The sequence below is a fragment of the Mesitornis unicolor genome, unplaced genomic scaffold, assembly GCF_000695765.1.
Source record: "Mesitornis unicolor isolate BGI_N332 unplaced genomic scaffold, ASM69576v1 scaffold21594, whole genome shotgun sequence".
In the NCBI taxonomy this organism is placed as follows: domain Eukaryota; kingdom Metazoa; phylum Chordata; class Aves; order Mesitornithiformes; family Mesitornithidae; genus Mesitornis; species Mesitornis unicolor.
The window spans coordinates 86,794-114,651 of NW_010182332.1; the positions used below are offsets into that span (position 1 = coordinate 86,794).

A 27,858-nucleotide genomic window follows, 5' to 3' on the forward strand; every position below is an offset into this window, starting at 1 on the left:
CTGCTCTGGAAGGGCTGCATCAGTCTCACTGCATCCATCATCCAAGCGGCACTGACAAACTGGTGTAGATGAGCTCAGTGGGAGCGATGGTTTGGGAGCTACTGTGCTCCACTTTGGACCAAAAGAAGGAGAGCTCTCTCTCCCGGGAGCTGTCTCCTCCAGCAGCCAGGACATCTTCCCAGGCCTCGTGCTGCAGGAAGGTGCAATGCAAAACAGAAGGGATGTGGGCTGGGTGGGAGGGCTTCAGCATGGCTCTATATTTAACCAGAAAAAGGTGGTGAATGTAGCGTGATACAAACACAGAAGGTTAAAGTGTGCAGTAACTGGAAGAGACAGATTAGAGAGAAGGAAAAAAGCAGAATTTGTCCACTTGGAAGGGAGAGAAGAGGCCAGGGATGAGCACGATTTTCAGCAGGCATGCCAGAGCTGGAACTGCATTTTGAACTTGATGCCACAGCTCCCTCGAGTGTGCCATCCAGATCGTATTTTTGTGTCCAAAACCTGCACAGCAGGTGCTATTTTAATTAAAGTCAAATAAAAGAGTGACTCCCATTACTTCCCAAGTCCAAAACAAAGGGAATCAGAACCAACCCAAGTCATGCACACCTCAGTGGGGAGCACAAAAAGATCCCCTCACTGATTCGGGCACAAAAAACAATGAAGTGCATGCCATCCTCCCAGAGCAAGAGGAAATACGTGCAGAGCCTCAATTCACTTGGAAGCAGTGAGAGAGAGCATATGCTATGGAACATGTCACAGGGCTCTTAAAGGATGAAATCAGTTTGGGAACATCAGAAAACAAAGACTGAATGAATGAGGAACTGGATGTGTGCCCACTTACCGAGTTTCACTTCTGCGTTCTCTGTTAACAACACATTTTGCCCTTTGATGTCCCTGTGAATCACGTGATGGGCATGCAGATGTGCCAACCCCTGCATTAAGGAGAGAAGAGGACATTGAGAGTGAGGCTCTTGGCTTAGCAACAGACTTCCCATCCCCAGCGCCCCCAAAGCCTGTAGCGCTGGGTCTCAGGCTCCTGCTCAGAGGCTGGGTGCAATGGGACCCACGGGAGCCTTGCAGCAGGACAGCATCCACGCAGCTTTTGGTAACAGAGCAGACACAGGCCCCAGGTCATGCGCACGCTGTACCCAAACACAGCCCAACATCTGCACTGTGCAAACACCTCCCAGCTGCCCCGTGAAGAAAGGTCGGCTCCCAGAAAGTCTCCACGCAACGACACTGTAAATGACACCAGTGTCCGTGTACACGTATCTGACACACACACAGGGTCACCCAGAATTTAGCCTGGGGAAGGGGAGGTGGAGGGAGAAAGGAGGCAGCATCAGCATGCACATATGCACCCCCAGAAGGGGGTGGGTGAGTGATGGACTGGCAGTCATGTTTGAGGGTGAGGGACGACGGATGACAAACAAAAGCTCTGCTGCAAAGCTGCAGTCAGTCCTCTTCTCTAGCCTCAATAAATGTGAAGGGAGATAATTGTTTCTCAGGAAAAAATAATGCAAGAGAAAAAAAAAGGCATGAGCATTATACTTTCCAAAGGAAACAAAACCTCCTGGCATACGGTACTTTTTGTTGAGACAGCACCTGGATGCATGCCCCAGAGCGTTAGCCATGTGGAGGGAGGGCTGAGGAAGACATATGTTGCATTTTACTCTCTAATGTAATTGGGAGAACAACAGGCAACCCTCTTAGCAACTGCCTGTATTTTGGTTTCTCCTCAGCTCTCTGCTCGGAAAATTGTAGTCTCTGGTGGGATCATCTTGCCTGCTCGTGTTGCCCTCATAGGCTTTTAATGTTTTATGAAAAATAAAGAAATAGAACCTTTACAGCTGCAAGAGGTTAAGAGAGTAGTGGTTGCTGTAGAGAAATATTTCCTAACACATGTTCTTCATTAAATGGTCATTTACCAGTTTGCCTACATAACCACTGGGCTATTTTCTTTTTTTTAAAACAGTTAATGAGCGTGACAAAGAAAACCACCGTCCACAGCTCCTCCCCACACATGTCACAAGCAAACCAAGTGGATGCCTCATGTCCCCAAGACCCTTCACCAGCTGTGAGTGCTAAGCATGGTCTTATATTTCACAGGAATGAAGGCTTTTCCACAGCTTCACACAGGATACTTTTTAAAGCCTTCTGCTACCCCAACCCAGCCAAAGAGAGAATCATCTGTTCTCTCCGGAGTACCATCTAACCTTGCTGAAAACACCACATTTAGGTTTGCGAAGGGTTGGAAGGAGGCAGAGGGACATATCTCCATTCTTCTGCAGTCGCCAGGCCTCTCCAACCAGACAGGAATCCACTGGGTCTACTCTCACCTACGTCTCCACCTGCACCAATCTCTGGCACTTGAGCTCATTTTAACTTTCCATTACACAACCTCTCTCCACCTTCTCCAACAAATTCGGAGTCAAATCAGGTTTTGCAATGTCTCACAGCAGTGTGGGTTGAGCACTCCTTTTTTCCAGATATTCCAGTCCCTGCTAGCAAGCAATAAAAGGCTCCTTTTGCAAATCTCTCACATGAATGAGAAAATAACTTTCACCTCACTCTCTTCTGAGGGAAATACCTTTTTCCTGCAAGCGTGACTACTTCACCTAAGCAGAACCAAGGATCAATGCAACGTAGCATGCCACACCTCCAAGGTCACACCGTTCTTGAATCAAGCATAAGATCAGTCCTGCAGAAGTTAGCTTTCCTCATATTAAAGTGTGCTATCCATTTAATTTGAAATACAGCTATGAGTAGGTACTCAACTTTTCTTCTCCCTCGTCAACAACTTAAAATGTGCCAGCCCAAACACCAGCAGCCAGGCTCTCTCCTAGCATTTGGAATTAGAGAGACCAGAATCGCACATCTCCCTCCCTCACCATCTTAAAAATCACCACGGCAGAGCAAATGCGCAACACAGACAGCAGCAGCAGCACTGATTTCTGCAAGAGGCAATGGTGGTTTCCTCTAACATAAAGCCCTTCAGAGCTTCATTTATCATGAGGCAACTGAACAATTGTACTGTGTAGTGCTATGGGTAGGAGGCAATTCGTTTCACAAAGAAGCACGAGGAAAACCATACCAGATTTACTTAGCACAGCAAACAAATGCCAATTCAAAAAGCACTTAAACTGTACCAAATGGAAATTACATCTGAAAAGTAATTAGTTAAAGCTTCAGTTTTAGAAAAACTGGTAAAGTGGCAGCCCTCTTCCCAAAAATCTTTTGCAGCGCCGTCTGCCAGTGCTCTACGGCGTGCAACCACACACAGTGTCGCTGCTTGCCCTAGACATCGCAGCACACAAGTCCTGACTGCTGGCCTGAGCCAACAACTCCCTTCCTCCACAGCCCTGATTAGGATCGAAGAAAGACAGCTGCGAGCACATTTGGAAAAGTCCATTCTGCACCCTATTGTGTTACGACACTGTTACAACCTCAGGCTGCTCAAAAACAGTGTGCTATGGATGCCGTTTCACAGCTTCTGCAACAGGTAAGGTCACTGGTTCTTTTGCTGGCTTCCCACTACTAAAAATTGCACTTTTCTGCTGTTACAGCACAGTGTAACTCACACCGAGTTAAATGATGCGAGACAGACATCTATCTGCTCCTACACGCTCTCCAAGCAATGACATGGCTAATGGGATTGATCAGAAACAGCTTCTTGCAGAACCTGAAGCCAGGCTACATCTCTGTAAGGCTATTTCTGTGTTTTCCAGTGGAGCAGACTCTGTTCCTTACCCGAAGAATCTCTCTGGAGATATACGCTATCCAGTCTTCTTTCAGAGTGTTCCCTTTCGTGTTCTTCACAAGGTCTGTGATAGAGCCTGCTCCACAAAACTCCATAACAAGCTGCAAAACAAGTATCAGCATACGACCAACATTAAACACAGTTCTCAGCTGTCTAGCGAAGCAAAATAATCAGGCCACAGCATTGATTTGGGAAACCCTGGTGAAGCAGAGAATAGCATTTATTTTACATCTCTGCCTGGAAAATGGATTCAACCCAAATGTCTCCAGTGTGTGTCAGACATATATGGAACATGTCTCACATTAGTTACCACATTTTCAGGGACTGATTTAATCACTGTAATTTAATGCTGTGAATCTGGATTTGCTCAGCTAGCGAAATGCATCAGCAAAAACAGGAGTAAGAGCACATCTAATGCTGAAGGAATCAAACTGATCACACCATTGCAACACATCTTATTCTTTAACTCCCATTTATTTATGGAAGAACATATACTGATGTCTGTACCCTGCCATTTCAAACCCAAACTTCAATCCTCTAGAGGGTGTAGATGAGGTGGGATGAGGAATATAATGGGTACAATTCTCAAGTGCAGCTTTCTGTCTTACAGCTACACATTCTTACTGCTCAGCTCATCTGCCTTGTTCCCATGAAACACGTTACCATCCATCTGGGAAATGGGGAATAAAATGTTACTTAAAGAGCAAATCCATTGCTAACAGCAAATCTTGGTTCAGCCGTCCTCTTAAGGATGCATGATTAGCCTATGTGATTCACTTATCTATCTGCTCAGGAAAGCACCAAATTCTATTAGTTTGTCTTTCCATAATTTGTACATATCCAAAAGGGAAAGACCTATGAACATGCTTGAGAAATTGCTTACCCACAGTTGGTCGTCATGTCCTGGAGGACTTTTCTTAATGAAAGCACCATAATAAGTTGCAATATTTCTATGATGAGAATATTTCTTCAGCATATTAATCTCCAGTTTGATTTCTTCTTCTTCGTCCTTTGGAAAAACAAACAAACAAACAAAAAAACAAATGTTTGATGCATGGTGTGCATTATTTATTCCTTCTTATTCCACGCAAATAGATTTTTTTAAAAGTTCTGTTTATACCAGCATCACGCTCGGTGAACACATCCTACATTCATGCCATCAAAATCCTGTTTATTGAGATGGTCCAAAAGAGACCTTTACTTTCCCCAAGTTTTCAGTAGTGCAAAAAAGCAAATGAAGGATGCACCGGACTTCACCTAAACACAGAGCCGGACAGGATCTACTTAAAACCCTATGCTTGTAATACCTTAACTGAATACATAGCTAGCAGGCTTTTACTCTGTGTAACCCAGAGAACTAGAAACCTGGAAAAATCTGTGAATTTATGATAGAGGAGTATTATTTCCATGTTCCTGATTTTCTTCCTTTAATTTTGACAGTTACAAACAGTTCTGTTCAAAGCCTCACAGCCGGCTGCCAAAGCAGGCCCTTCGAGGTGGGTCCCCCCACGGTGGGGCCCACAGGGTCCTCCCTTGGTACCAGCACAGGTCCGGCACAGGAAAGCAGCGCTGGAGATCAGGAATTCCCCTCGCTGCGTGGACAAGGCGTTCGCCTCATGCACGAGTTTCCTCCTCCTCCTCCATCTGCCTGCGTGGAGGAAGAGCAAGTGCACCAGGAAGAGAGGGCCGGAAGCCCGGGCAGTAAACAGGATGCTGGGACACAAAGGCAGAGGAAGGATTTCCCCTGGCTGCCCCCCGCCTCAGCGAGGTGCCAAGCAGAGAGCAGCTCAGGTGAAGGGAGGTCATCCCTTCAAAGAGCTGACATGGGTAACGCGATGCAACAGCTCCTTAAAACCGCCCACAATTCGCTTTTGAAGTGTCAGTGGGACATGCTGCATGGAAGTGGCTTTGAGGTGATGTCTGAGCAGGCAACCAGCAGATACTGGAGAAGTAGCAGACACCAGCACACTCCCCCAGCGCCCTCTTAACACACCTCGACAGCGGGAGCCCTCATCTAGCACCTCTCAAGGCAACCAACAAAAAGGCAGCTGATTTTACCCCTTTCGGCACAATCTCCATTCGCTCCACGCCTTTCAAGATATCCAGAGGGAAAATGCCTACTTTAAATTGATTCCAGGAAGAAAGCAAAACCTCTGTTCCCTAGGGTGGCTGCCTGATGGAAATGGTAGCACGCTCCTTTGATTATCCTGTAATGTCAAAGCTGATTACACGAGAAAATTTTAAGCCTTAAACTTCCTCGCAATCTGTATCACACTAGCAATCAAATTTCCTACTCACGACATACGCAGATGTCAATACTAAGTACATGTTAACTATTTATACACACTACTACACACGTGGATTTAGCAAAAGAAACCACCCTGTGCTACAAAGCAAACAAATATTTCAAATACACTAACAGTGGGATGCAGCGCTTGCACGGAAGTCATGAGACAATTCCCAAAATGCACCAGGAAAAAAGTATTCTTAAAAGTATTCTTAACGCTTCTCATGACGCATCTTTAAAAGTAAAATACTGTGTATTTCTGGAACACTGACCAAAACTGTGAAATAATCTTGTAAACCGAAGTTCCCAGTGAACAGCAGTCCTGGGAGAACGCGTTATCAGAACAGCTTTTGAGCCAAAATCCTAACTCTGTACTCCCTCAGTTGCTTCTGTTGTCCTTGCTGTTGTGTGATTTCTGTATTTATTTAGACCATATGCAGAAAAAAATATATTCTTATACTGGAAGTTACCACACTGAACTATGAATCTAGGCCAAAAAAACTGTAACAGGAGTTCTGTTCAACTTAATGGTTTGGGACTTAATCGCTAATAGTTTAATATGTATAATTGGATTAACCTTCTGTTTTGACTGACTTTTTATATAAAAATTACTTCCTACCCTTGGCACACGAACACAATAGATTTTACAATATAACGGGCAGGATGTCCTAAAGGTTGTTCACATTTATCTATTGTAACAACAGCCAAAATGACAACGCTTAGGATCTGTTTCTGAAAAACACAGTAATTTTAACAACCCACCCCCAAAAAACCCTCAAAGAACAACCACCACCAAAAAAGGCCCAGACAGACCCTGCAGACTGCAAGCAGCTACTGCTCTTTCAGTGTTTTCCTTGTGGCTGTGGCAAAGCACCTGTGCGATGGCCCACAGCAACCCCGGGCATTGCCCTTCACTGAGGCCAATAATGCTCCTAAACCCCATTTCAGCTGTCATTGAGCATGTGTCCGCAACATAAACAGCGTCTCGCCGACAGCTCGATCCAGACCAAATTCCAGCCTACAGAAATAAATGGATTCAGTCATTCTCGCCAGGCTTTGGAGGACTCCACTTACTTAGTGTGGATCAATAACTCCCTGGCACTGAGTCCTGAAGACTCTGTGGCGACAGGAACTATCACGAGGATTAATCAGCACAGAGCAGGCTGCAGTACCGCTGTGGTACAGCAAATGGTGTGAGATAATTTAAGAAATAACAAATAAAAAAGGTGACCAGACCGAAATTGTTCTGTTCCAGACTCAGGAACAATTTTTTCCAGGGTACAACTGATTTCATCCTAATGCGGACAAGCTGAAAGAGGCCAAACAATGTGTGTCCTACTGGTGTTTACTTCTCCCCACCAACGACAAAAGGAGGACGAGGTCATGAGCCAAGATCCAAACACCCATCTTGCAGATGTCTCGCATCAGGGTGTGACAAATCCCACCCCAAAATCTCACCAGGTAAGACCATTTCCACACAGGTCTCCTTATGGACAGATGGGCTGCAGGGAGGGCAGGCTGCAGCCTGCAACAGGGATCCTCCTGTGCAGAGGGAGGCGTTTCAGCAGCCGTGCTGGGATTTGGACGTGTGAGATGGCCTCAGGGACGGAAGGTCCCGCACCTCCTCCCTGACAACACACGTGCTGCACCACCACCCCAAACAGCCCCTCCGTTTGCAGAGGCGCCAGGACCACAAAAGGGGAAAATTAAAACCAACTGAGGCGAGAGACTGTCACTCTCACGAAGGAACACAAAAGTACATCCTATTTTCTTGGAGGAGAGAGGCAGCTGGTGAGCCCTTCCTAGTGATTTTATGCAGCTGCCATCAATTACCACTTTAAGCCATTATCTGTGGATACAAACTCCCATTGAAACCTTCTTTGTCTGGCCTGTGATGGGGCTGGTGTAAATGTTTTATACTTATACATTAGCTGCCTGCTTGTGACAGCGCGTCTGATTACTACTAATTTTTGCAGTAAGCTATACTTTTGCAAGACTCACATGGTCAAGTCAAGCTTGGAGAAGCTTTCCTCTCCCTTTCCATGTGTTTCCCTTCAGAGATTAAATGGACTTGTCAGCATCTCTAGGGACTTCTAACCACAATGCTGTTTTACCAAAACGACTTTGCCCGCACGATTAAAAACCACATACGACACCCGCACAGAAATCCACCTAGGTACAACCAAGATGATTTCTAACCATTTGAAGTAGCACATTAAAAATAAAACCAGGCCTGTTACCTCTCAGCACAACAGCTAGCAGCACCCAGCCAGCTCGCTTACAGCTGCAGCGCATCACCTCCACACCGCTTGCTCTTCCATTCATCATTGCAAACTAAATATCAGATTTATTTCTTTTTGCACACAGACAGCAGACCAATTACTTGTTATTTTCATTGCGTCACCATTTACAAAACTGTGATGATGTAAGTACCTGAATAATTCAAGTATCTGACCGTGGTTGCCACTGGAGTAACTTCCAATCAAATAAAAGCTACTAGAGCAGATCCATGTAAGGAATATTAATCTGGACAGCCCAATTATGCAATTTCAGCACATTTTCCAAAGGTAACCTCCTTTCCGCATCATTATTGCAAGAAAATCCTGCTTATTTATGCAAATTCTTAGAAGATGAGTAATTCAGAAGCACTTTGCTGGACTTGGTGGTAGGCAGGGAGGGAGAAGAAGGGAAATACAGCTCTCTCAGTACCAGAAGCACAGAGGACGTAAACAAAGGAAAAGAAAAATCACCCTCTGCCTGCCCCGTTTATATATACGTCCCTAAACATCACTGATTGGGTACCTCAGGAGACCAAGCAAAACAGTCCTGACCTGCCCCAGCCCTGCAACTGCTACGAGACCCCGACAAGAATCTGCTTATCTGCGTCCGAGAAACAGGCCCAGGAGAGGAAGGGGGGGGAATAACACCATTTCCCAAGCTCTATAGCACAAGGAAATTATTTCAGAAGGTGTATTTTAAAAAACAAACCAAAACCGAAACCAAACCACTTAAAGGTACAGCAAGGAAGTATGCCAGGGCACACCAGTGGTGGTTTTCCATCCACGCTCCTCTGGGTGGAATAGCTGCCCGACCACTGCTCTTCGTCAGCTGCCGATTCTGCCCTTCAAAGCGATGGCACAGCTCAAAGAGAAGAAACTCAGGACAATTTCAGAATAATTCATTTACCCAAGTAGCACGATAAGGGAAATGTGAATGAAGAAACACAGTCAAGCAAGGATAAAGCAAGACAGCGTTCTGTGTGATGAAGGTAAAAGCAAGTTTACCTATTCTGCCAGATGATTTATATGCTTCCCTAAGTCATTTTGCAGAGGGATACAAATTGATCCCTTCAGAAACTTCCCTTTTTGGTTTAAGAAATGAGACAGTGACAAATCTCAGCTCTCCCCACACAAATGACATCCAGCGATTTTAAGCTACAACCAAGTGTTTTAAGAATTAACACCACTCCTCGACAGTGGAAAGCTAAACACGCAGGCAGAGGAAGACAGGGAAAGGAAAGCCTCCAAGTCTCCTTTCCCTGCTCTGCCTGGGGTTTCAGAGTAAGCTGCTGAAGATCACGAGTTCCAGTGGTGCCTTGTGGGATTTGGGAATCTTTAAACCAGGGGAGAGTTGGGATCCGTGTGGAGGGGCAGCCTCAGCCCAGTGCTGGGAGGGAAGAGGGAGCTCATGGACACCCAGAGCAGTGGAGAAGAAACTGGTTTGCCTTCAGAGGCACCAGAACCACGGCGACTTGGCCTTTCTTTCACCATCTTTCCCCTCCACAGGCAAGTTGAAGCAAAACAGGAGAAGCCAGCAAGAAGCCCAGTTTATTTTCCTTTCCGCTTCCTCTCACTTTTCATGTCTGCTCTCCACCCACATTATTAAAAAAAAAAGTCCTGAAAGGCACCAAACGCAAACAAAACATTTATTGAATAAATCACAACACCAACTTCTGCAAACCACAATTCTGCTCGTGTGTCACATCCTCCCTGCACCCCAGACCTGGCCAGCATCCACTGGGAGCTGAATCCGTCCAGGACAGGGAACGTCTGAATGGTGCCTAGGACAATAGGTGACCTTTTCTGGTGCTGGAATCCATAACACACACTTGCTCATGAAGTTCTCACACACGAGGGAGATGTTTTGGCAGTATGATGGCAGATGAGTTGGGGCAGTATTGCACAGAGCGCGGTGTTTGAACCGGGAGCTGTGCCGCTGCCTCCAAGCCGGGAAGGAGATTTCAATTTTAGGAGGAACCTAACCACAAGAGCAATGAGACTCTGAGAGCTGGGCAAGTCCAGCGCCTGCCAAGGTAGGAAGTCTGTGTAAAGCAGAGCCGCCCGCAGTGCAGAGAGCGCAACATGGGAGAAAGTCGATCCCCTCTGACACCACCACAGAGTCGGACTTGGGAACATAACATAAAATAGTTCTTAAACGAAAATACCAAACACAGGCTTCTTGGGAGGGAAAGCCTAAACGGTTTAAAAGAAAAGACTTTAATCAAGACATGCAGTAAACATTTAACAAGTCCATATACAGTCCCTCCTAAATCTTTACAGACAAGAGACTCCAACTTACTTATTACATCCCATCTTTCTTGAGAGTCTTTTACGAAGCTTTTGAGCTTTGTTACCCAGAAGCTAAAGACCTTGTGCAAGGTCTCTACCTCTGTTACCTTCTTGCCCCCAGCCCTCACGGTGTCTGTCCCACTTCACGTGCAAGGTCTCCCTTTCACAGACCCATAGACCCTTCCCACCTTGGCATCAGCACGCTCGTTTCTCCACACCATCCTTCAAGTCCTTCCCAAACACTCACTTGTCCAAAGGCCTGCAGACCGCTTGCCCTTACGAAAACGCTCAGCGACACTGAAGGAGCACCAGACACCCAGCAAGCAGCAGCACAGGTGGTCAGCATCGCCCCACCACTTTTTGCCCCTTGCCCACACATGCAGCCTGTGCAGAAAAAGCCCTCCACGAGCTTTACCATTTGCACGCTTTCTGGAGCCCATCTCGTCGCTGCGAGCTGCCCACCAGCCTCTAAGCTGCTGCCGCCGCCGGCACAGAGCCCCACTGTGAAGCAGCAGACCGGCAGTGCTCTGCTCAGGCAGGGAAATCGCAGAAGGCAGCTGTGATGCTTTCTTAAGGGTCAAAAAAAACCCCTTAGTTTTGTGAGAACTGGCTGGCAGAACAGGGCTGTCCTTATGACCATGTTTGGTTACCTTCAGCCGCAAGATTTCATCAAGCAGGTTAGCAACACACTTCCCAACACATGCAAAACAGAGGCTGCTTTGTCTCCCCTTGGCACAACCCCCTCCCCACTGCATGCTAAAGGCACCATCTAAAACAAGAGAGAAAAGGAGCCAAATTGTTCGCAACGGTACCATCGCCAAGGCTGCTGCCATAAAGCAACAATTAAGTTTAACTGGACAAAAAAAGCAGGAGGGAGGGGGCTCACTCTTAAGCAGGGCCCCAGTGCTGCCCGAAGGAGCCTGTGTAGCAGCATTGTGCAGGCCCGGGAGATGGCATCACGTGCAGGCGGGAAGGAGCCAAAAACCACATGAAGACAATACTTGTCTGTCGTCTCCTCACAGCACCTCCTCGGCCAACCGCTCCGACAACAGTATTTTCTTTCTTGCCCGATGTGGCCCTGGTTGCCTTCACTGGGCGCTGAATGAGCTGCGCTGAAGGCACAGAGACTGCACCGCTGCTGACCTCCCCCAGCAAAACCCCAGGGTGCCAAGGGCTTTTCTGAAGACGGCCAAGAGAGAAACCCCCTAAGGGCAAATCCCTTCAACCATTTTCATTACTTTTAAAAGTTTCCTGCTCAGACTGCATGTTTATCCCAGCTATAAAACTCAACTATCCATCCTCATCGAGCCTAAATTATCTACAAGTTAAGCAACAAGTTAACCTTGTACTGACATCTTCAGTGCTCTCACAGAAGAGGTAAGGCTTAGTACTCTACTTCCAGCAGCATTATTCAATCCTGTTGCTACACAATTCTACATCCAGTCTCATTTTCTTTTGCAATCAGAACAAGCCCTTGCTAGCAAATATGAAAAAATAATTCTATGTGCAAAGGAAAGAAATTAAAACCATTTCCTTTATGCAAAGCTTCAGGCTCAGACAATAAAAGGAGATGTACATGCTGGAGAGCAAACAGGCTCATGCACAAAGCCAAAAAGCACAAAGCTCATGCACAGCTTTTCGACTTCCAATCTCAGTGATGCCGAGGAAAGCGACATCTCTGGGGGAGACAGAGCCAGGGGAGGCATTTGGCCCCTGCTTGGCCCCTGCTTCCCACCAGGAGGGCAGATCTCCTTCCCAAAGGGGACCTACGACACACGGGTCCCTCCCTGCATGGGCCACAGCTCCATCTGGGAGATGGAAAGGGCTCCTGAATCCTGCAGGTTTGATGAGGCCGGAGAAATTCAACGAGAAACTAAAGTTCTAGTTTGAAACTAAGCTTTAACTTTGACAGGAGTGGGCAGAAGGCAAACATCTGAGAGATGAGAGAAAACAAAAGGCTGAAATGAAAGCAGATTTCCTATCTACCAAATGCCACACAGAAGCTGCATGAGCAGAAATGTAAGCTGGGAAGGTAAAATATAGTAAAAATGGCACTTCTGGCATAACATGAATATTCTTCTAATACAAGACACTGATTCCCTAACAGGACAGATTCATTCAGAATACAGCCTCACGCCCACACTAACCAACAAGTCCTGCAGATGAACAAGGAAGAGGGATTTCCTAACAAGGCCTCTTTCATTTTGTACACTGAATGAAACCCAAAGGCTCAAACAAAACGCTCCAACAGTCCGGGATCGTGAACCCAAAAGCTGTCACCACGCACAACCGAACAGAAACAGAACAAAGGAGAGGAAGGAAAACCAATTCCATTTTGGTGTCTCCTCGAGGCTGTTTCACACATAGGATCTTTTATTAAAAAAGAGATGGGGCTGGAGAAGTAGCTGACAAGAGAAATTCAGAAGCTCCATCACTTGCTGCCATTTCTTCGCCAGACACTGATGGAGGCCTTGGCACTGCTCAGTATGCAGCATTATTTAAGCCAAAAGCAAATACACAGATTTGAGAAGCAGAGGGAGCAGACTGGCACTGGTACCCAAAAATCAATCATATGTTAAAAATAAAAATAAAAAAAATAAAGAAAATACGGGGGAGCACAAACAAGCACCACCTGAATTGCCAGCAGTGAGCAGCTGGCAGATGCGAAGCAAAACCTTGCACCACCAGGAGACGCAGTCCCACTGGTGACCTTCACCCCTCTGTGGGACAAGTCCCACCTCAGGTGGACAGACCTGTCCCCTTACAGGGACCTTCCCCCCATGCTAAACTGCGGGCCCCTAGGGCAGCTACGCCCCAGTCTTCAGCACAACTGCTGCGTGCCTAAAATCAGACAGAATAAATCCAGGCTTTGGTCACAGCTAAGCCCAGCAAGCAGCCGCTGCAAGACTACGAGTTTTATTATGGACTTTGGCTTCTGAACCCAAATCAACTGGAAGGTGGAGGAACTTGGTAACACACAGCTAATCCCTCAACTGTCCCCTATGTCTTCTAGGCTTTAATTAAGCAAACTCTCCTCATTAAAATGTTGCGAGTGCTGCAATTCCTCCTTCCAAATATTTAAAACTCCATCTGCAACACTAACAAAGCCCTGCATTTTGTCAGAAAATGAGCACTAAGAAAAGCCCTGAAAACAAAATTACTGCATTTTCTCTGCAGCTGACCAATTCGCTTCCACAAAGTGGCATACTTCACCTGGCCTGTTACAAGGAATAGATTTAACACTTCTTTTCCGAAGAGGTGTACCTCTGCCTGAGGTACGACATCTAACAGACAGCTATGGCATCCCCAAATATCAAAGGTGATACCTCGGCTTAGGAGCTAATACCCATGTTTAACGCCTGTGGGAAGTGCTGCTGGTAACCTCCACTCTATTTGACACCCACTAAAGGAAAACTTCAAATTTTGGGCTGCGCTACAGCCTCCAAAAATCTCCTTGTAAGCAAGGACTAGTGTGAGATCATGATCTGACTTATTCAACACAAGACTTCTTTTGTGAAGCAGCCAAAATATGTAAATTACCCAAGAATAAAAGGAATCACCCGATCTGTACATGTGTCTTACAAACACGACTGAATGACACAGTGCGAGCACACATGTCCTTACAAGTTTTAATTTCAGGTAATCTTTGCCTAAAGGTTAAACACTTCAGTTCCTCCAGTCCAATGTTAGTCACCGCTCAACCCCCACTGGTAATCAGCAACCTTCTCCCCTGCTTTGCACAGAAAAAGGCACTGCAAATGCAAAGCACCCGGTGTGAACATGGAGGACCCAAGAGGGTCAAAGGCCCCTTCCTTGCATCAGATGAGGGCCAGAAGAGATAGCAGAGAAAGCTGCAACACCAGCCCACTACCACGTGTTTGGGAAACAGCCTGAATGTGTGCTGTCCACATAGACCACGGGTGGCTGAGGCGGGAAGGGAGGCCTGACCAAGCCCTATGGGGTTGTCAAATTCCAGTTTCAGCTTTTAAAATACCCCAGAAAACACCTTACTCCCCTTCCCTTTGTCACCATCTCCACCTCCTCTTCCTTCTCCCTCTGGTTTGGTGAAACTGCTCCTCCCAGCAGCGACAAAGCACATCATTAGCATCAGGTCAGTAGCTGTGAGACAGCCCTACACACAGCCTCAAAAATACCCTGTCCAAGCCCTGCACATGTCCCAGAAATACCCTGTCCAGCGCAGAGCCACAAAGATGGTTGAGGGAGTGGAGCATCTCCCTTATGAGGAGCGGCTGAGGGAGCTGGGTCTCTTTAGCTTGGAGAAGAGGAGACTGAGGGGAGACCTCATTAATGTTTATAAATTTGTAAAGGGCGAGTGTCAGGAGGAAGGAGCCAGGCTCTTCTCAGTGACAGCCAACGACAGGACAAGGGGCAATGGGAGCAAGCTGGAGCATAGGAGGTTCAATAAGGAAAATCTCTTTTACTGTGAGGGTGACAGCACTGGACCAGGCTGCCCAGGGAGGTTGTGGAGTCTCCTTCTCTGGAGACATTCAAAACCTGCCTGGACGTGTTCCTGTGTGACCTGGTCTAGGTGATCCTGCTCTGGCAGGGGGTTGGACTGGATGATCTTTTGAGGTCCCTTCCAACTCCTAATATTCTGTGATTCTTCCTGGTGAGGAACGAGGGCTCCTTCTGCAAAGGGCAAGCCTAGGCCCATGACTGATGCCAGACCAAACCCAGGGTTTCTACTCTTCACGCTCTTCTGCAGCATTGCTGAAACCTATAAGCCAGCAGCAGCTTTGGGGGTGAAAAAGCATCACCAATCTCAGCTACTGTGTGGGAATGAAGACAAAATAAATAACTAGAAATAGATGGGCTGAGAGCAGCTTTGCTGGAGCAAAGACCTCTCTTCAACTTGCTTGTTCACCTAAGAATGAGATCTACGCTTATAACCCTAAGAGTTTTCAAAGCAGGAAGGAATACAAATATTACATTTCACCTCTGAAATACACTTGCGCACAGAAATACAGCTCCTTTTTATAAAGGAAATCTATTACAGAATGATTTACAACTGACTGACAAGATGATGATGATGACTCTGTAATTATCAGGCCCAATCACTCAAATTACAATTTACCAGCAGACACACAAACTACTTGATTCCCAGCTAGCATTTTCTTCAGCACACACGAGGTCCTCCCTAAAACAAGAGAGGAGACAGACAGCCTCTATCAATAACAGATAAATGAGGCTGCTGACAAGAGGAATTCAGGGACATCTGAGAGGGACAAATTTCCCTCCACGTTTGCACCAAACCCTTCCGGAGGAGAGGTGACAACCAGGGCTGCGACCAAAAGGCTTTTCCTTTGTATTCGGCCAGGCACCGCTGTCAGACAGGTACAAAGGTATGGCCGCGCCTGGGCACGCGTGATAAGCTGCTGCTTTATGAGATCGCTTGCTGAGGTTTTGATTTTCATTGGTAGATTAATGCTGACTTATGCACAGCATTTAAAATCGCCCCGCGCTGCCAAAGCTCTACAAAGGCTGCGCACTTTAGTGTACAAGTAAGTGCATTTGGCGCCGCGCCACCCTGTACAAAATCATTTTCATGCAGCTGCCAGCAGAAGGGAACTGTATTCTTGGACCAGATGTTTTTGTTGTCGGCGCTGCCAAGCACGCCTGGAAACCTCACAGCTGAGCGATGCTGCAGGAGTGAATTAACAATGAACAGAGACACAAGGCGCTCATGTCCATCTATCAGAGGGGGCGTCACGGCCCCCTCTCTCCCTTCCTCCACTTCTCTGAGCTGATAACCAGCCAATTACTTACCTGCCCCAGAAGAAAAGTCCTCCTGACTCCATCAGGATAAATAAACGCAACAAATGGTTGCACAAAATGTTACACACCGGATGCGTTTACCCTTAGCTGGGCAGGTGACAAAGGGACCACGGTTAACAGCCAAGAAAACAGGAATTGAGAATATATAAGAGGTCCTAATAGGACAGTATGTGTCAGGTTTAGGTGCTGCGCTATGAACAGGCTCACATTTATTAAAGGTTATTTCACCTCAAAAAACCAGAGCTGCTGCGGCATCTCTCTCTCCAGTCTAAAAACAAACAGCTCAGATCTCAGCACGAGTCTCTCTCTCCTGGGCTTCCAGGACTCTCAGGGTTTCAGGAGTCCGGGGACAGGACTCCACTTCCCAACCCCAACACCAACTCCCCGTGAGGCTCATCCACTCTTCACCCAGCTGCCCCCAAGCTAAAAAAATGGGGCTCCCGCCAGCCCCCAACCTGCCAGCCTGGCTTTGCCTTTCATGACTGCACCACAACCAGCAGAGGGGACCTGCAGGGCTACAGGGACAGAAATAACACATCTTCAGACAGCTGCTTAAAACTGCAGATGTGTATGCATGGCTGGCAGAAAGCAGCCCGAACAGGAACAAGAGGAGCCAGGCACCGACACCTGGGTGCTGATAAGAAGGAAATGAGGTTTACTCGGTCCAAAACTCTCCCTTGGCAGGCCCACCCTTAATCAACCACAAAGTCTGTACAAGAAACCTCACCCACAAAGAGAAAACCCTGCACCAGGCAGGGAAAGGGAGGAAGGAAGCACAGCCGCATCCTCAGGGCTCCTTCAGGTTTGGAGTGAGGGGGTCACTTCTTCATTTATTCCACTCATGGGGCACCACACGTATCCAAAACAAAAGGCAGCAGAAACAGGGGGAGGGGGGTGGTTGTGTGTTGTGAGTCTGCTGGGAGCTGCTCTGGGGTCTCTTCTCTCCGCTGGGCAGCTCAGGCAGGCACAGCCCACTCCTGCCAGTTGAAAAGCAAGTTGAAAAGCAACACTCAGCAACTCGACTGTAAAATCAACGCACACCTCACATGTTTGACTGAAATCCTCCTCAGAAAGAGTATCAAGGCAAGGATCGGCTTGGAAACATTACTAAGCAGCATGGGAGCAGCCGAAATCCCACACACAGCAAATGGGACCCCTCCAATAGCTGGAGAGAGGCAGCTAAGTGAAAGACCATGTGTTGCGGAGGTCAGCTTCTGCCAGACTACAGGCATCCGAACAAAGCCCGTCACGGCTGCAGGCTCCTCTCTCATGGTTCCCTGCGGCCTCGGCCCTCCAATGGTGCACACGGAGAAATCCCAAAGCCCAGTCAAAAAGGAAAGCCTCACAGAAACTGCTGGTTAAACTGGGTGAGCTTGTCTTTGCCAGTTTACTAACAAATGATGCTCTGCTAGGAAAAGCCTTTAGCTGTGCTCTGGCTGGCAGGAATGAAAAAGGAAGGGACAAGGGGTGCAGAATAGGAAAAGTAAGAACAGGGAGGCTATTATAAAGATAGCAAAACATAATTTAAACAAACAAAAAAGGAAGTTCTAAGGTTGTGGGTGCTCTTTTTTTTTTCTTTAAACTCTCCCCAGATCAGCTCCATCTGTAGTCTCCGAGCATCTGGGGGCTTCTGCCAAAGTGATCGGTAGCAAAGAGCCAGCATTTGTCTTTGAATCGCAGCCATTATGTGCCCCAGCATTCCCACACCACCGAGAGAAATAGAAGGCTCTCGCAACTCTCCCTGGGCTAGCGCCGAGCCCCTGATCCAAAGCACAGGGGATGACGGCACCGCATGTGCGCTGCCGCACAGAAAGGCGAGGCACAGTGGAGGAAAAAAGGACATTGCCGCTTTTCATGGCCTATAAAACTTCCCCACTGAAAGCGGGCTCGGCTGAGGGCAACTCTCCAACTCACTGGCAAACCTCTTCAAAGCAAGACACCCGGCTAAGGTTGTCCTGCACACAATACAGCCCTTATTCCCTCACGCCTTCGGTTCGTGAGCAGACACATTTCCCCAGGAGCCATGGCGCGTACAGCCATGCATCAGTCTCAGCCCAGTTTTGGCCACCTCTCCCCGACGCCGGAGAGCGGGCACGTGCCCGTGCACACCAACAACCAGCATGTCCCGTCCTCTTCCCTTCAGGGGAGTGCAGGGTGCTGGAAAACCTTTGATCCACTGTTAGCTGCCCATCAGCCCTACTCACACCTGGAGGGCCGGGTAAGGCCCTGTTTTACCATTCTTCTTGTAAAGGTGATTAAAATTGAAGGTCAAAAAGGAAAAAAATACTATTAAACCAGTTTTCTGAATGGAAGATGCAAAAAAACCCACTGACCACCAGTAAGCTCCTACTGGCATAATTCAAAGGTCTCTGTTGTGTTGCCGTGTATCAGATTTCAGAAGAAACTTCTGAGTCCTGATACCATGTGGAAGGCAAGCAGGTTTCTCACTCTGAAGCCCTCTAGTGATGGCAAAAAGCACAGCAGCCACACAAGTACACTTAAGAGTGCAACCAGGAGGAAAGATTTAGACAAAGCCTTGCACAAGAAACCACTGCTCATCAGCAACACCAGGTCAAGGTGGCCATGTCTCAAGGAACAGGTAACAGCTCGTGGAGCCATGCTTAGCAGAGCGCTTCTGACTCTTTATCCATACTCTAAGTAGCTACTTGTCCTCCAAAGGCTGATCAATGCGGGCCCTCAAAATAAAAAGTATATGTTGGAGCAAGTCCAGAGGAGTGCCACAAAGATGACCAGAGGGCTGGAGCACCTTCCCTATGAGGACCAACTGAGACAGGTGGGGTTGTTCAGCCTGGAAAAGAGAAGGCTCTGGGGAGACGTTATAGCAACCTTCTAGTTCCTGAAGGGGTCCCACAGGAAAGATGGGGAGGGACTGTTTATCAGGGAATGCAGTGACAGGATGAGGGGTAATGACTTTAAACTGGTAGAGGGTAGTTTTAGGCTACATATTAGGAAGACATTTTTTACTGTGAGGGTGGTGAGACACTGGCACAGGTTGCCCAGGGAAGTTGTGGATGCCCCCTCCCTGGAAGTGTTCAAGGCCAGGTTGGACAGGGCTTTGAGCAGCCTGGTCTGGTGGGAGGTGTCCCTGCCCACGGCAGAGGGGTTGGACTGCATGAGCTTTAAGGTCCCTTCCAACCCAAACCATGCTGTGATTCCACAATGATTTTGTGAACAATCATGGATTAGATGCCTAAGGCATCAATCCATCATTAGTGGTTCTTAATTAAGACTCAGGAAAAAAAACAGAAGATTCACAAGAATGTAAGTTTGATACTAAATGTCTTTTTTTTCTGATCTCAAACACCAAAACCCAACTATTTTATCTATATTGTGGCTTAGCAATAGGCACAATCTCTGCTCTCCACTGAATATACAGCTCCTGAATAACTGAGTTTCCACAACTATATTCATTCATGGATTATTGAGCTGCAGAGAAGACCAGCAGAAGAAACATCTTTTTTTATTTTTCCCTAAGAAAAACTCCTATTAACTGACAGTCAGTCTTCAGCTCCCTCCAGATCCAGCACTGCCTCAGGGATCCTACCGTGTCAGGAGGTCTTTCCTATGAAACTGTGTAACGCTCTGTCCAAACCCACTGATCCGCATGCTTCTGCTTTATCAAGCAGCTGTATGAAATTCACCTGTTACAGAACTAGCTATATTTCTTTTGTATCTCCAAGTGGCAAATCATTAGATGCTTCATATGCAGCAATGTTCAAATAGGCATCATTTCTTACAGTAAAGCCTGCTTTAACACCATATATATCTTAAGACCACTTTATTGCCAAAACAACTGCTGAATTAAATTATACCTAACTAGTATCTGCTGGAAGAAAGAGCAATATTCAGTGAATTAGCAATGGTACCACACCAGCATACACAGCAAGGGCAGGCTGGGCTTTTGATTCTGGACTTCACTTAAAGCAAACACTTTCCTTTCAGAGGTAGATCTACTTTGGCTACCTGGATTAGCCCACTAAAGGGTTGTTTACTTTTGCCATTCACTAAGCAAAGCACCATTAAACTCAGGATTAACAAGGTTCTTTGCCTGCAAATACGGGGCATGGTCCCAGATGAGGTTCACCGAAGCCAGACTCCCATGGGTCACCAGATCAGAGGCAGCTGGCACCACACATCCTCACCACAGGGATTTTGGCTCCACCATTGGAGCCGAGCTCGTCGCCTGTTCTTTGCTCTGACATTATCCTGAATGCTGCAACTCAGAATCACAATAAATGTTATGGAAGTGGTCCAAAGCAGAAAGTGAGGTAATTTCTGAGGCAAACAAGCAGACTAAAAATAACTGTGCAGTGGAAAAAATCAGAGGCTGGGGGAATCCCTGCAGAAGACCTTTAAGCTCCATTCTTAATGCCAAAATCTGCAGGTGTGGAGCACTACAAACAGTCCTTCAGCAGCCAGTGCAGGTGGCCAAGGATGATGCGGCCAGGCTGCTGGAAAGGCACCACAGGCTGCATAGGGATGGCCGTGGGGGTGCTGCTCCCCAGGTGGCCTCAAGGCTGTGACCCTGAGGGGATGACGATGACCGTGATGATGGTGGTGGTGTTTTGGGGCAGCTCCTGCCTGCAGCCTCTCCCTGCTCTGCCTTGACCCTTCTCGCCCACCCCAAAGCCAGCTTTTGCTGGGCTGAAAACAGCAGAAAGCTAATCCGTATTTTAAAAAAAAAAAAACCAAAATATTTCTTTGCCAGTGGAGCTCTGATCAGTGGGATCAGGTAGATGCTGGTACAAGGGGGGCAAGAGAGGCAGGGCTGCCCCTGCAGTAGCAGCCAGGCATCAAATGGGCTTTGCTGTATTGTAAAACCACATCTTAAGAGAGAAGTATATAGAAAATAGGGAAGACCTGTAGACACCTCTGTCAGGAGGAAGCACTGCTATCACAACAGGATGCCATCTGAACAAAACAAATAGAAAATGCAACTGTTCCTCCTTTCTTTCCAGCCAGTGGGAGAAATCCTTTCCTGAATTTACATGGGTGTTTGTTTGTTTACATTTGTAGGCATGGGAAAGAGAATGAGTTTGCATTTACATGCAAATCAATCCAGTTTTATAAGAACAGCACAAACTCTAACTCTTTTGTGTTGCAAATCAAGAGTATGCAAGGTGCATTTCCCAAACTCTTTTAACCAAAATTGAGGAGCAGCAGCAATTCAGAAATAGGAACCAACATCACCCTCAGGGACTCAAATGTGAGTGGAGACTTGTTTGACGATGCAGGCCCCTCTGATCCATAAATCAGTGCAACTCAATCATCTTGTAACTGACTCAAGGCTTTACATTTAAACAAATTGTTGCAAAAGGATGTAGCAAGAGAAGCGACAAGAAAAATTCAGAGAAAACCAACTAATTCATTCATAAAAACGGGTTTGTCTCGCAGGCTCAAAGAGAGGAAACACTAATAAACGCTAGAGAAAAGACCGCTGAGGTAAAATATGCAAGAGACAAATAAAACTCTCCTTAACAGCGCTGCCTTTGCATCACTGTTTCCACAGCTGTGACTCACGGCTGCCTGGCTGCCCGCAGCCCCGGCCAGGACGGCAGGTTAGCACGGGGGGAGCCAAGCCGCCAGGCACCACTGCTCGCTCTCCCTGTTCCCCGTGGTCTGTCTGCCCAATTACACTTCCATTTCGTCAAGTATTCCACATAAGAAAACGATTTTCAGGAATCACGGACACTCTCCTTTCTCGCTCTCGCACGCAGAGCCAAGGTACTTTGCCAGGCCGGTAACACTTACTTGAAGCTCTGTGGGCTCCTGCATTTACACTGGGATTTCCACTTAGTTCTTAGCAGCCCTAGGATCAAACACTAAAATTCAGTTCAGGAAGAAGGAGCTACAGTGGAAAATATCCCCGCTTTACTGAAACACTGCAGAAACACCTCACACACCAACCGACGTGCAAAAAAACTGAAAGTTCATTTCGGGAACTGATCCCTCCGCTAGGGAGAGAGAGGGACACTTGTGAGGAACACAGAGGAATTGTCCAAGCAGCCAGGGAGCAGGTTAGGAAAGCTAAGGCCCTGGTAGAATTAAGTCTGGCCAGATAGTCTTCACCGGCAAGCACTCAAGCCACACTGCCCAAGATGCAGAAGTGGCAGGGACTGGGAGATTGAAGAATCACCCACTGCACGGGAAGATCAACTTCAAGACCATCTGAGGAACCTGAAGGTGCACAAGTCCATGCGACCTGATGAGATGCATCTGTGGGTCCTAAGGGAACTGGTGGATGAAGCTGCTAAGGCACTATCCATCATATTTAAGAAGTCGTGGCAGTCCAGTGAAGTTCGCACTGGCTGGAAAAGGAGAAACATAACCCTCATTTTTAAAAAGGAAAGAAAAGAAGACCCAGGGAACTACAGGCCAGTCAGTCTCACCTCTGTGCCCAGCAAGATCATGGCACAGATCCTCCTGGAAACTACGCAAAGGCACATGGAAAACAAGGAGGTGATTTGTGACAACCAACATGACTTCACTACGGGTGTATCGTGCCTGTCAAATTTGGTGGCCTTCTATGACAGTGTGACAGCTTCGGTTGGCAGATAAGGGACAGGCAACTGACATCATCCACCTGGACTTGTGCAAAGCATCTGACACTGTCCCGCACAACATCCTTGTCCCTAAATTGGAGAGACACGGATTTGACAGATGGACCACTTGCTGGATAGGGAACTGGCTGGATGGTTGCACTCGAAGAGTTGTGGTCAACAGCTCAATGTCCAGATGGAGACCAGTGATGAGTGGTGTTCTTTCAGAGGTCGGTATTGGGACCAGTGCTATTTAACATCTTTTGTTGGTGACACGGACAGTGGGATCAAGTGCACGCTCAGCAAGTCTGCGGATGACACCAAGCTGGGTGGTACAGTTGACACGCTGGAGGGAAGGGATGCCATCCAGAGGGACCTGGACAGGCTGGAGAGGTGGGCCCATGCCAACCTCATGAAGTTCAACAAGGCCAAGTGCAAGCTCCTACACACGGATCAGGCAATCCCAAGCACAAATACAGGCTGGGTAGAGAATGGATTGAGAGCAGCCCCAAGGAGAAGGACTTGGGGCTGTCAGTCAATGAGCTGTCAGTCAATGAGAAGCTCAACATGAGCTGGCAATGTGCGGTCACAGCCCAGAAGGCCAACTGCATCCTGGACTGCATCAAAAGAAGCTTGGCAAGCAGGGCCGGGAAGGTGATTCTGCCCCTCGGTTCTGCTCTGGTGAGACTCCACCTGGAGTAGTGTGTCCAGTTCTGGGGGCCCCCAATCTAAGAACGTATGATGGTCCCCATCATCCTGCAGAATCAGGTGCAAAAGAGAACAGTCTGCTGAACTCCCACCACGCCTTTTGCACCAGTGATGCACTGGGTAAAGAAACTACCATCGTCGTGAAGACGAGGCAAAACACAACAGCAGCGTGCTCTCCACACAGGAATAGCAGCTGCTTCTGTGGTTAACTTGCTCGCTGCTCACAGACACCCCTTTCAGATCAAAACATTTGAGAAATAAAACCTGACAAGAAGAAGATCAACAGGGATCAGCAGAACAAAAAGAAGCCTCCTTGGCCAGACTCCCATTGATCTAATCCTGCTTGAAGAAAGGTTTTACCAAGACAGACAGTAAGGACGGGAGAGCAAAACTAAACTGCATGTTTATTATGAAGCACCAAGCTTTTAAATTTAATGACAACACCTTTGCACTTTTATTTAGCAGGAGAAAATGTTCTCTGCCAGAGAGGCTACACAAAGGACACTCCGTGGGCTTTAATCCCTTCCAGATTAAAACTATTCAGAGGAATGTACACAGGGCCCTTGCTGGAAATGACCTGAGATATTTCTAGGTTCAGGAGACAAACAGCATCTTTCTCCTGCTCTGATCAACTGAACCACTTTGCGCAGCATCTTCAAGGTTCTTTAAAAACTTCGCTCAGCCATGTGGTTCCCATTGTGTGTTTAAGAGACTGGGTGGGCATGGGGGGAGAAGAACACTTTCCTGTGAGGCGCAAGGGGAGCAGCACTCCCTGTGGCTACAAGTCAGCTTAGAGCACAGTGAATTCCCAGGTCCTTGAACATTAGCACTTGCTGCCATCGTCTCTGGTTTTAGGAGCTGGGCTTTCAGGCTGTATTTTAGCGAATGGCTCCCTGCACCATCACTCAAACCACATTCTGAAAAAGGAGCACTGTCGAGGGACTCAGAGCAAACATTTTTGTCTCATTAAATGTTGGAGAATAACCTTTGGTTTATATTTATATATACACTTGCACGCATTAAGAAAGAGAAAGAGAGGGAGAGAGATCACAGAGGATAATCTCAAATGTACAATACTATTTGTGGACCCATAAACTAAAGAAAGAACCAGAGGGAGATTTTAAAATGCTTAGGAGTAGTTCGCATGTGCTACCCTGCACACATTCCTAGACCTGCAGCACTCACTTGAAAGCCAAGCATCAGAACTTTTAATATTTATTTTTCTTTTTTAAACAAAAAAAGCAATCTACCTCCTCCTCCTGATTTACTGCAAAACAGTGGCCAGCTGGCTGATAACAGACAGTGGCTACGGTCTGCCTACCATTCCCAAAGCAGAGGCCATAAATTTCAGCCTCTCTCTTCCCTGCACAGCCTGCCAGTTCGCACATCATTTGTCGGGACTTCGTATCTTTGGAATTTTTCCTCCTTATTAAACTTGGCTGAAGTTGGCCAGCAGATCCCAAAGGAATTTGGTGGAGAGGGCGGCAGGACACACACACTATCACCAAGAAGCCTCATTTCCTTAGGAAGTCAAGATAAAAATATGGAATGCCACAGCAAAAACAGGAGGAACCCATAGGCAGATGCAGTTTTCTGAAACTGCAATTAAACACACTCAAGAAAGATTACATTTCAAGCAGATATATCCCCTTTAACATAAAACAGCAAATTAATTCTCCTGTCTTTGATCCTAATGCCCAAGCCAGATTTTAAAGTGCACCTCTGACAGACAGCAGCTCACGGTGAACCTGGGACCTCTCGCTTGCCTACTCAGGCAGGACTGCACCACAGACATGGGTTCTGCCTGGATACCTGCTAAAATGAGAGCTCTGTCATGATCCTGGTTAGTTTTCCTCTGCTCAAACTGGCAAGCGCGCACATGCTCTAACACCGTATTGACAAGGCTGCCTTGTTTTCCTTGAGCAGACAATACATCTGATTCACTCAGGGTAAATTGAGCTGTGCTGTGTGCCTGACAGAAACAATACAAAACACAGTCCCGTACTTTTTCGCTATGATCTGCACACAAAACATTTCTGTTTCCCATCATAACTCAAATCTCCTCAGACAGCTCAAACAAACAGAGCTTGGTGAGGCAGAGGTGAAATGCTCCCACCTGCATGAACGCTCCCCTTGGCTCAGAAGAAATGCTCCACCGCTAGAACCTGCAGGGGATATTACTGCTCAAATCGATGTGGGGGCAGGTATGACCAGTAGGTTAAATATCACAACTGAGAAAGCATCTGTACACTACCCAGACTGAGCCTTCATCACTGTTAGTATCAGGGTTCAGATTTCCCTAAAATAGCCAGATGTCCAGTACAGACTGTCCAGAGCCAGTCATCCACATACACATGAAATCACATTGTTTGCCATTGGTGACTTCCTTGTCAATGCCAACAGGAGGTCTCCAGACGACTGCAGGTACCAAGCATAAGGACTGAAGAAAAACGAGCACAGGATTAAACGCATGAGTATTGCCCACTTGGACTGATACACAGTGCCCAAAAGCTGGAATTCAAGCACATGTCCTGCTCAGTACAATGACAGTAGCAGACGTCAGTAGCTCACCTAGATGACTTATCCTTTCCTTACAACTGCGTCAATGCAGTAGCACCATCAGACCAAAGGAAAGAAAATTGTTAAGGAAAAAGTCCAGACTTGTCCCAAGAGCTCAAGATTTGCAGAGAAATCTTCTTAATACGCAATCCTGCAGCCTTCTAGTTTCCATTATGCTCCAGTACTAAACGTGTGCTCTCACAAGCAGTAACACATCTTAGTGCTGCAGCTGGGGAGTGTATCCTGAGCATCGTCTGTTGTGCTACAGCAGAGTGTTACCTGGTCCTCTCACAGCCAGGTAGGCAAAAATTTAATGCTGATTCTCTAAAAATAGGAGATTCTTCTATGTTACAAACTAGAGCAAAGTTCCCTTATGTGGCCATAAATTCAGTTTGTATAATCTGAACTTCATTACAATTTACAGGCCACTGGCAAAACATTTTCTGCTACATGAGACAAAAACCTTGCACATCAGACCTGGCATTAACACACACATGAGGAGAAGGCAGAGACAACACAGCTTTCTTTGCATTTTCTTAACATAGTGATCCATGATCAACCTTGAGTATGAAGCCATCTCCTGGCCTTGGCTGAAAAGCCTTGCAACAGGAATATCACTGAATGAGCTCCATGAAGCCTTCACCACCAAAGCTCTTTTGCTGTTGAAAGATAATAGAAGCTGGTGAGGCAGTGCCCTCAAGGACCTTCATGGCAAAAGGAAAACATCTGTTTCTTCCAGCCTTGAAAGAGTCAGGTTCCAAAACAAGCACGTTAAAATATAGAGAGATGTATACCCTCAAGGACAACTGACAGTCAGTCTTTCACTCAGGTGGAAATCTCGTGCTAAGAAGAAACTGTATGCTGAAAAACACATGTATGAATGCTTTGCACCTCTTTTTTTTCTCTCCCTGTTGCCAATTTTTCCCCTAACCACAGAGCATCATTGGAACAGGCTGCCCAGAGAGGTGGTGGAGGCCCCATCCCTGGAGATATTCAAGATCAGGCTTGATGGGGCTCTGAGCAACCTGATGTGGTAACATTGTCCCTGCTCACTGCAGGGGGGTTTGACCAGATGATCTTTAAAGGTCCCTTCCCACCCAATACATTCCATGGTTATTCTATGATTCTAGTATCAGTGTGAAGTTGCTCTTTGCTGGGATACAGCAACGCAGAGCCTTCATGCTCGGCATCAGCTCTCTACAGCCAATCCACGTCGTGTATCATTTCCCAAGCTGCTTGATAACAGCCACGGCTGTCTGCCCCCACCTCAAACAGCATGTGGAGCTTCCTATTCAACCTCTCTCTTGCAGCCATATCAAACGTGACATGGTCCCCTTCCCAAAAACGCTTCTCCAGCCTGACAGTCTCGTAACCACCCCGGGACTCAGATGAAGGGAGTGAAGCTTTGTCTTTTATCCAAACCAGTTTCTTGGATCATGTCCACAAATCACAGGCATGACTTAAGCCGAGCGTTAGCTGTACTGGCCTTGCTGGGAGATAAAGTCACTGTGCCTCATATGACCTTAAAGACAAAAGGTTCTCCAGGGTTCAGTGTCGCTCTGCTGTGTTACGACCATGAACTGGCAAGCAAAACGCTGCTCTGCCACCCAAGGACAGGGG

General features: G+C 47.0%; 1 protein-coding gene across 1 annotated transcript in view; it reads right to left on the reverse strand.

The window, feature by feature from the left end:
* The window catches only part of MAP4K4 (mitogen-activated protein kinase kinase kinase kinase 4), an 88,303-nt gene that overhangs the window by 54,476 nt on the left and 5,969 nt on the right, over nucleotides 1-27,858 (reverse strand). Inside the window, 3 exon segments of the mRNA XM_010183743.1 lie at nucleotides 842-932; nucleotides 3,751-3,861; nucleotides 4,644-4,769. Coding sequence (XP_010182045.1) covers nucleotides 842-932; nucleotides 3,751-3,861; nucleotides 4,644-4,769 — 328 coding nt within the window.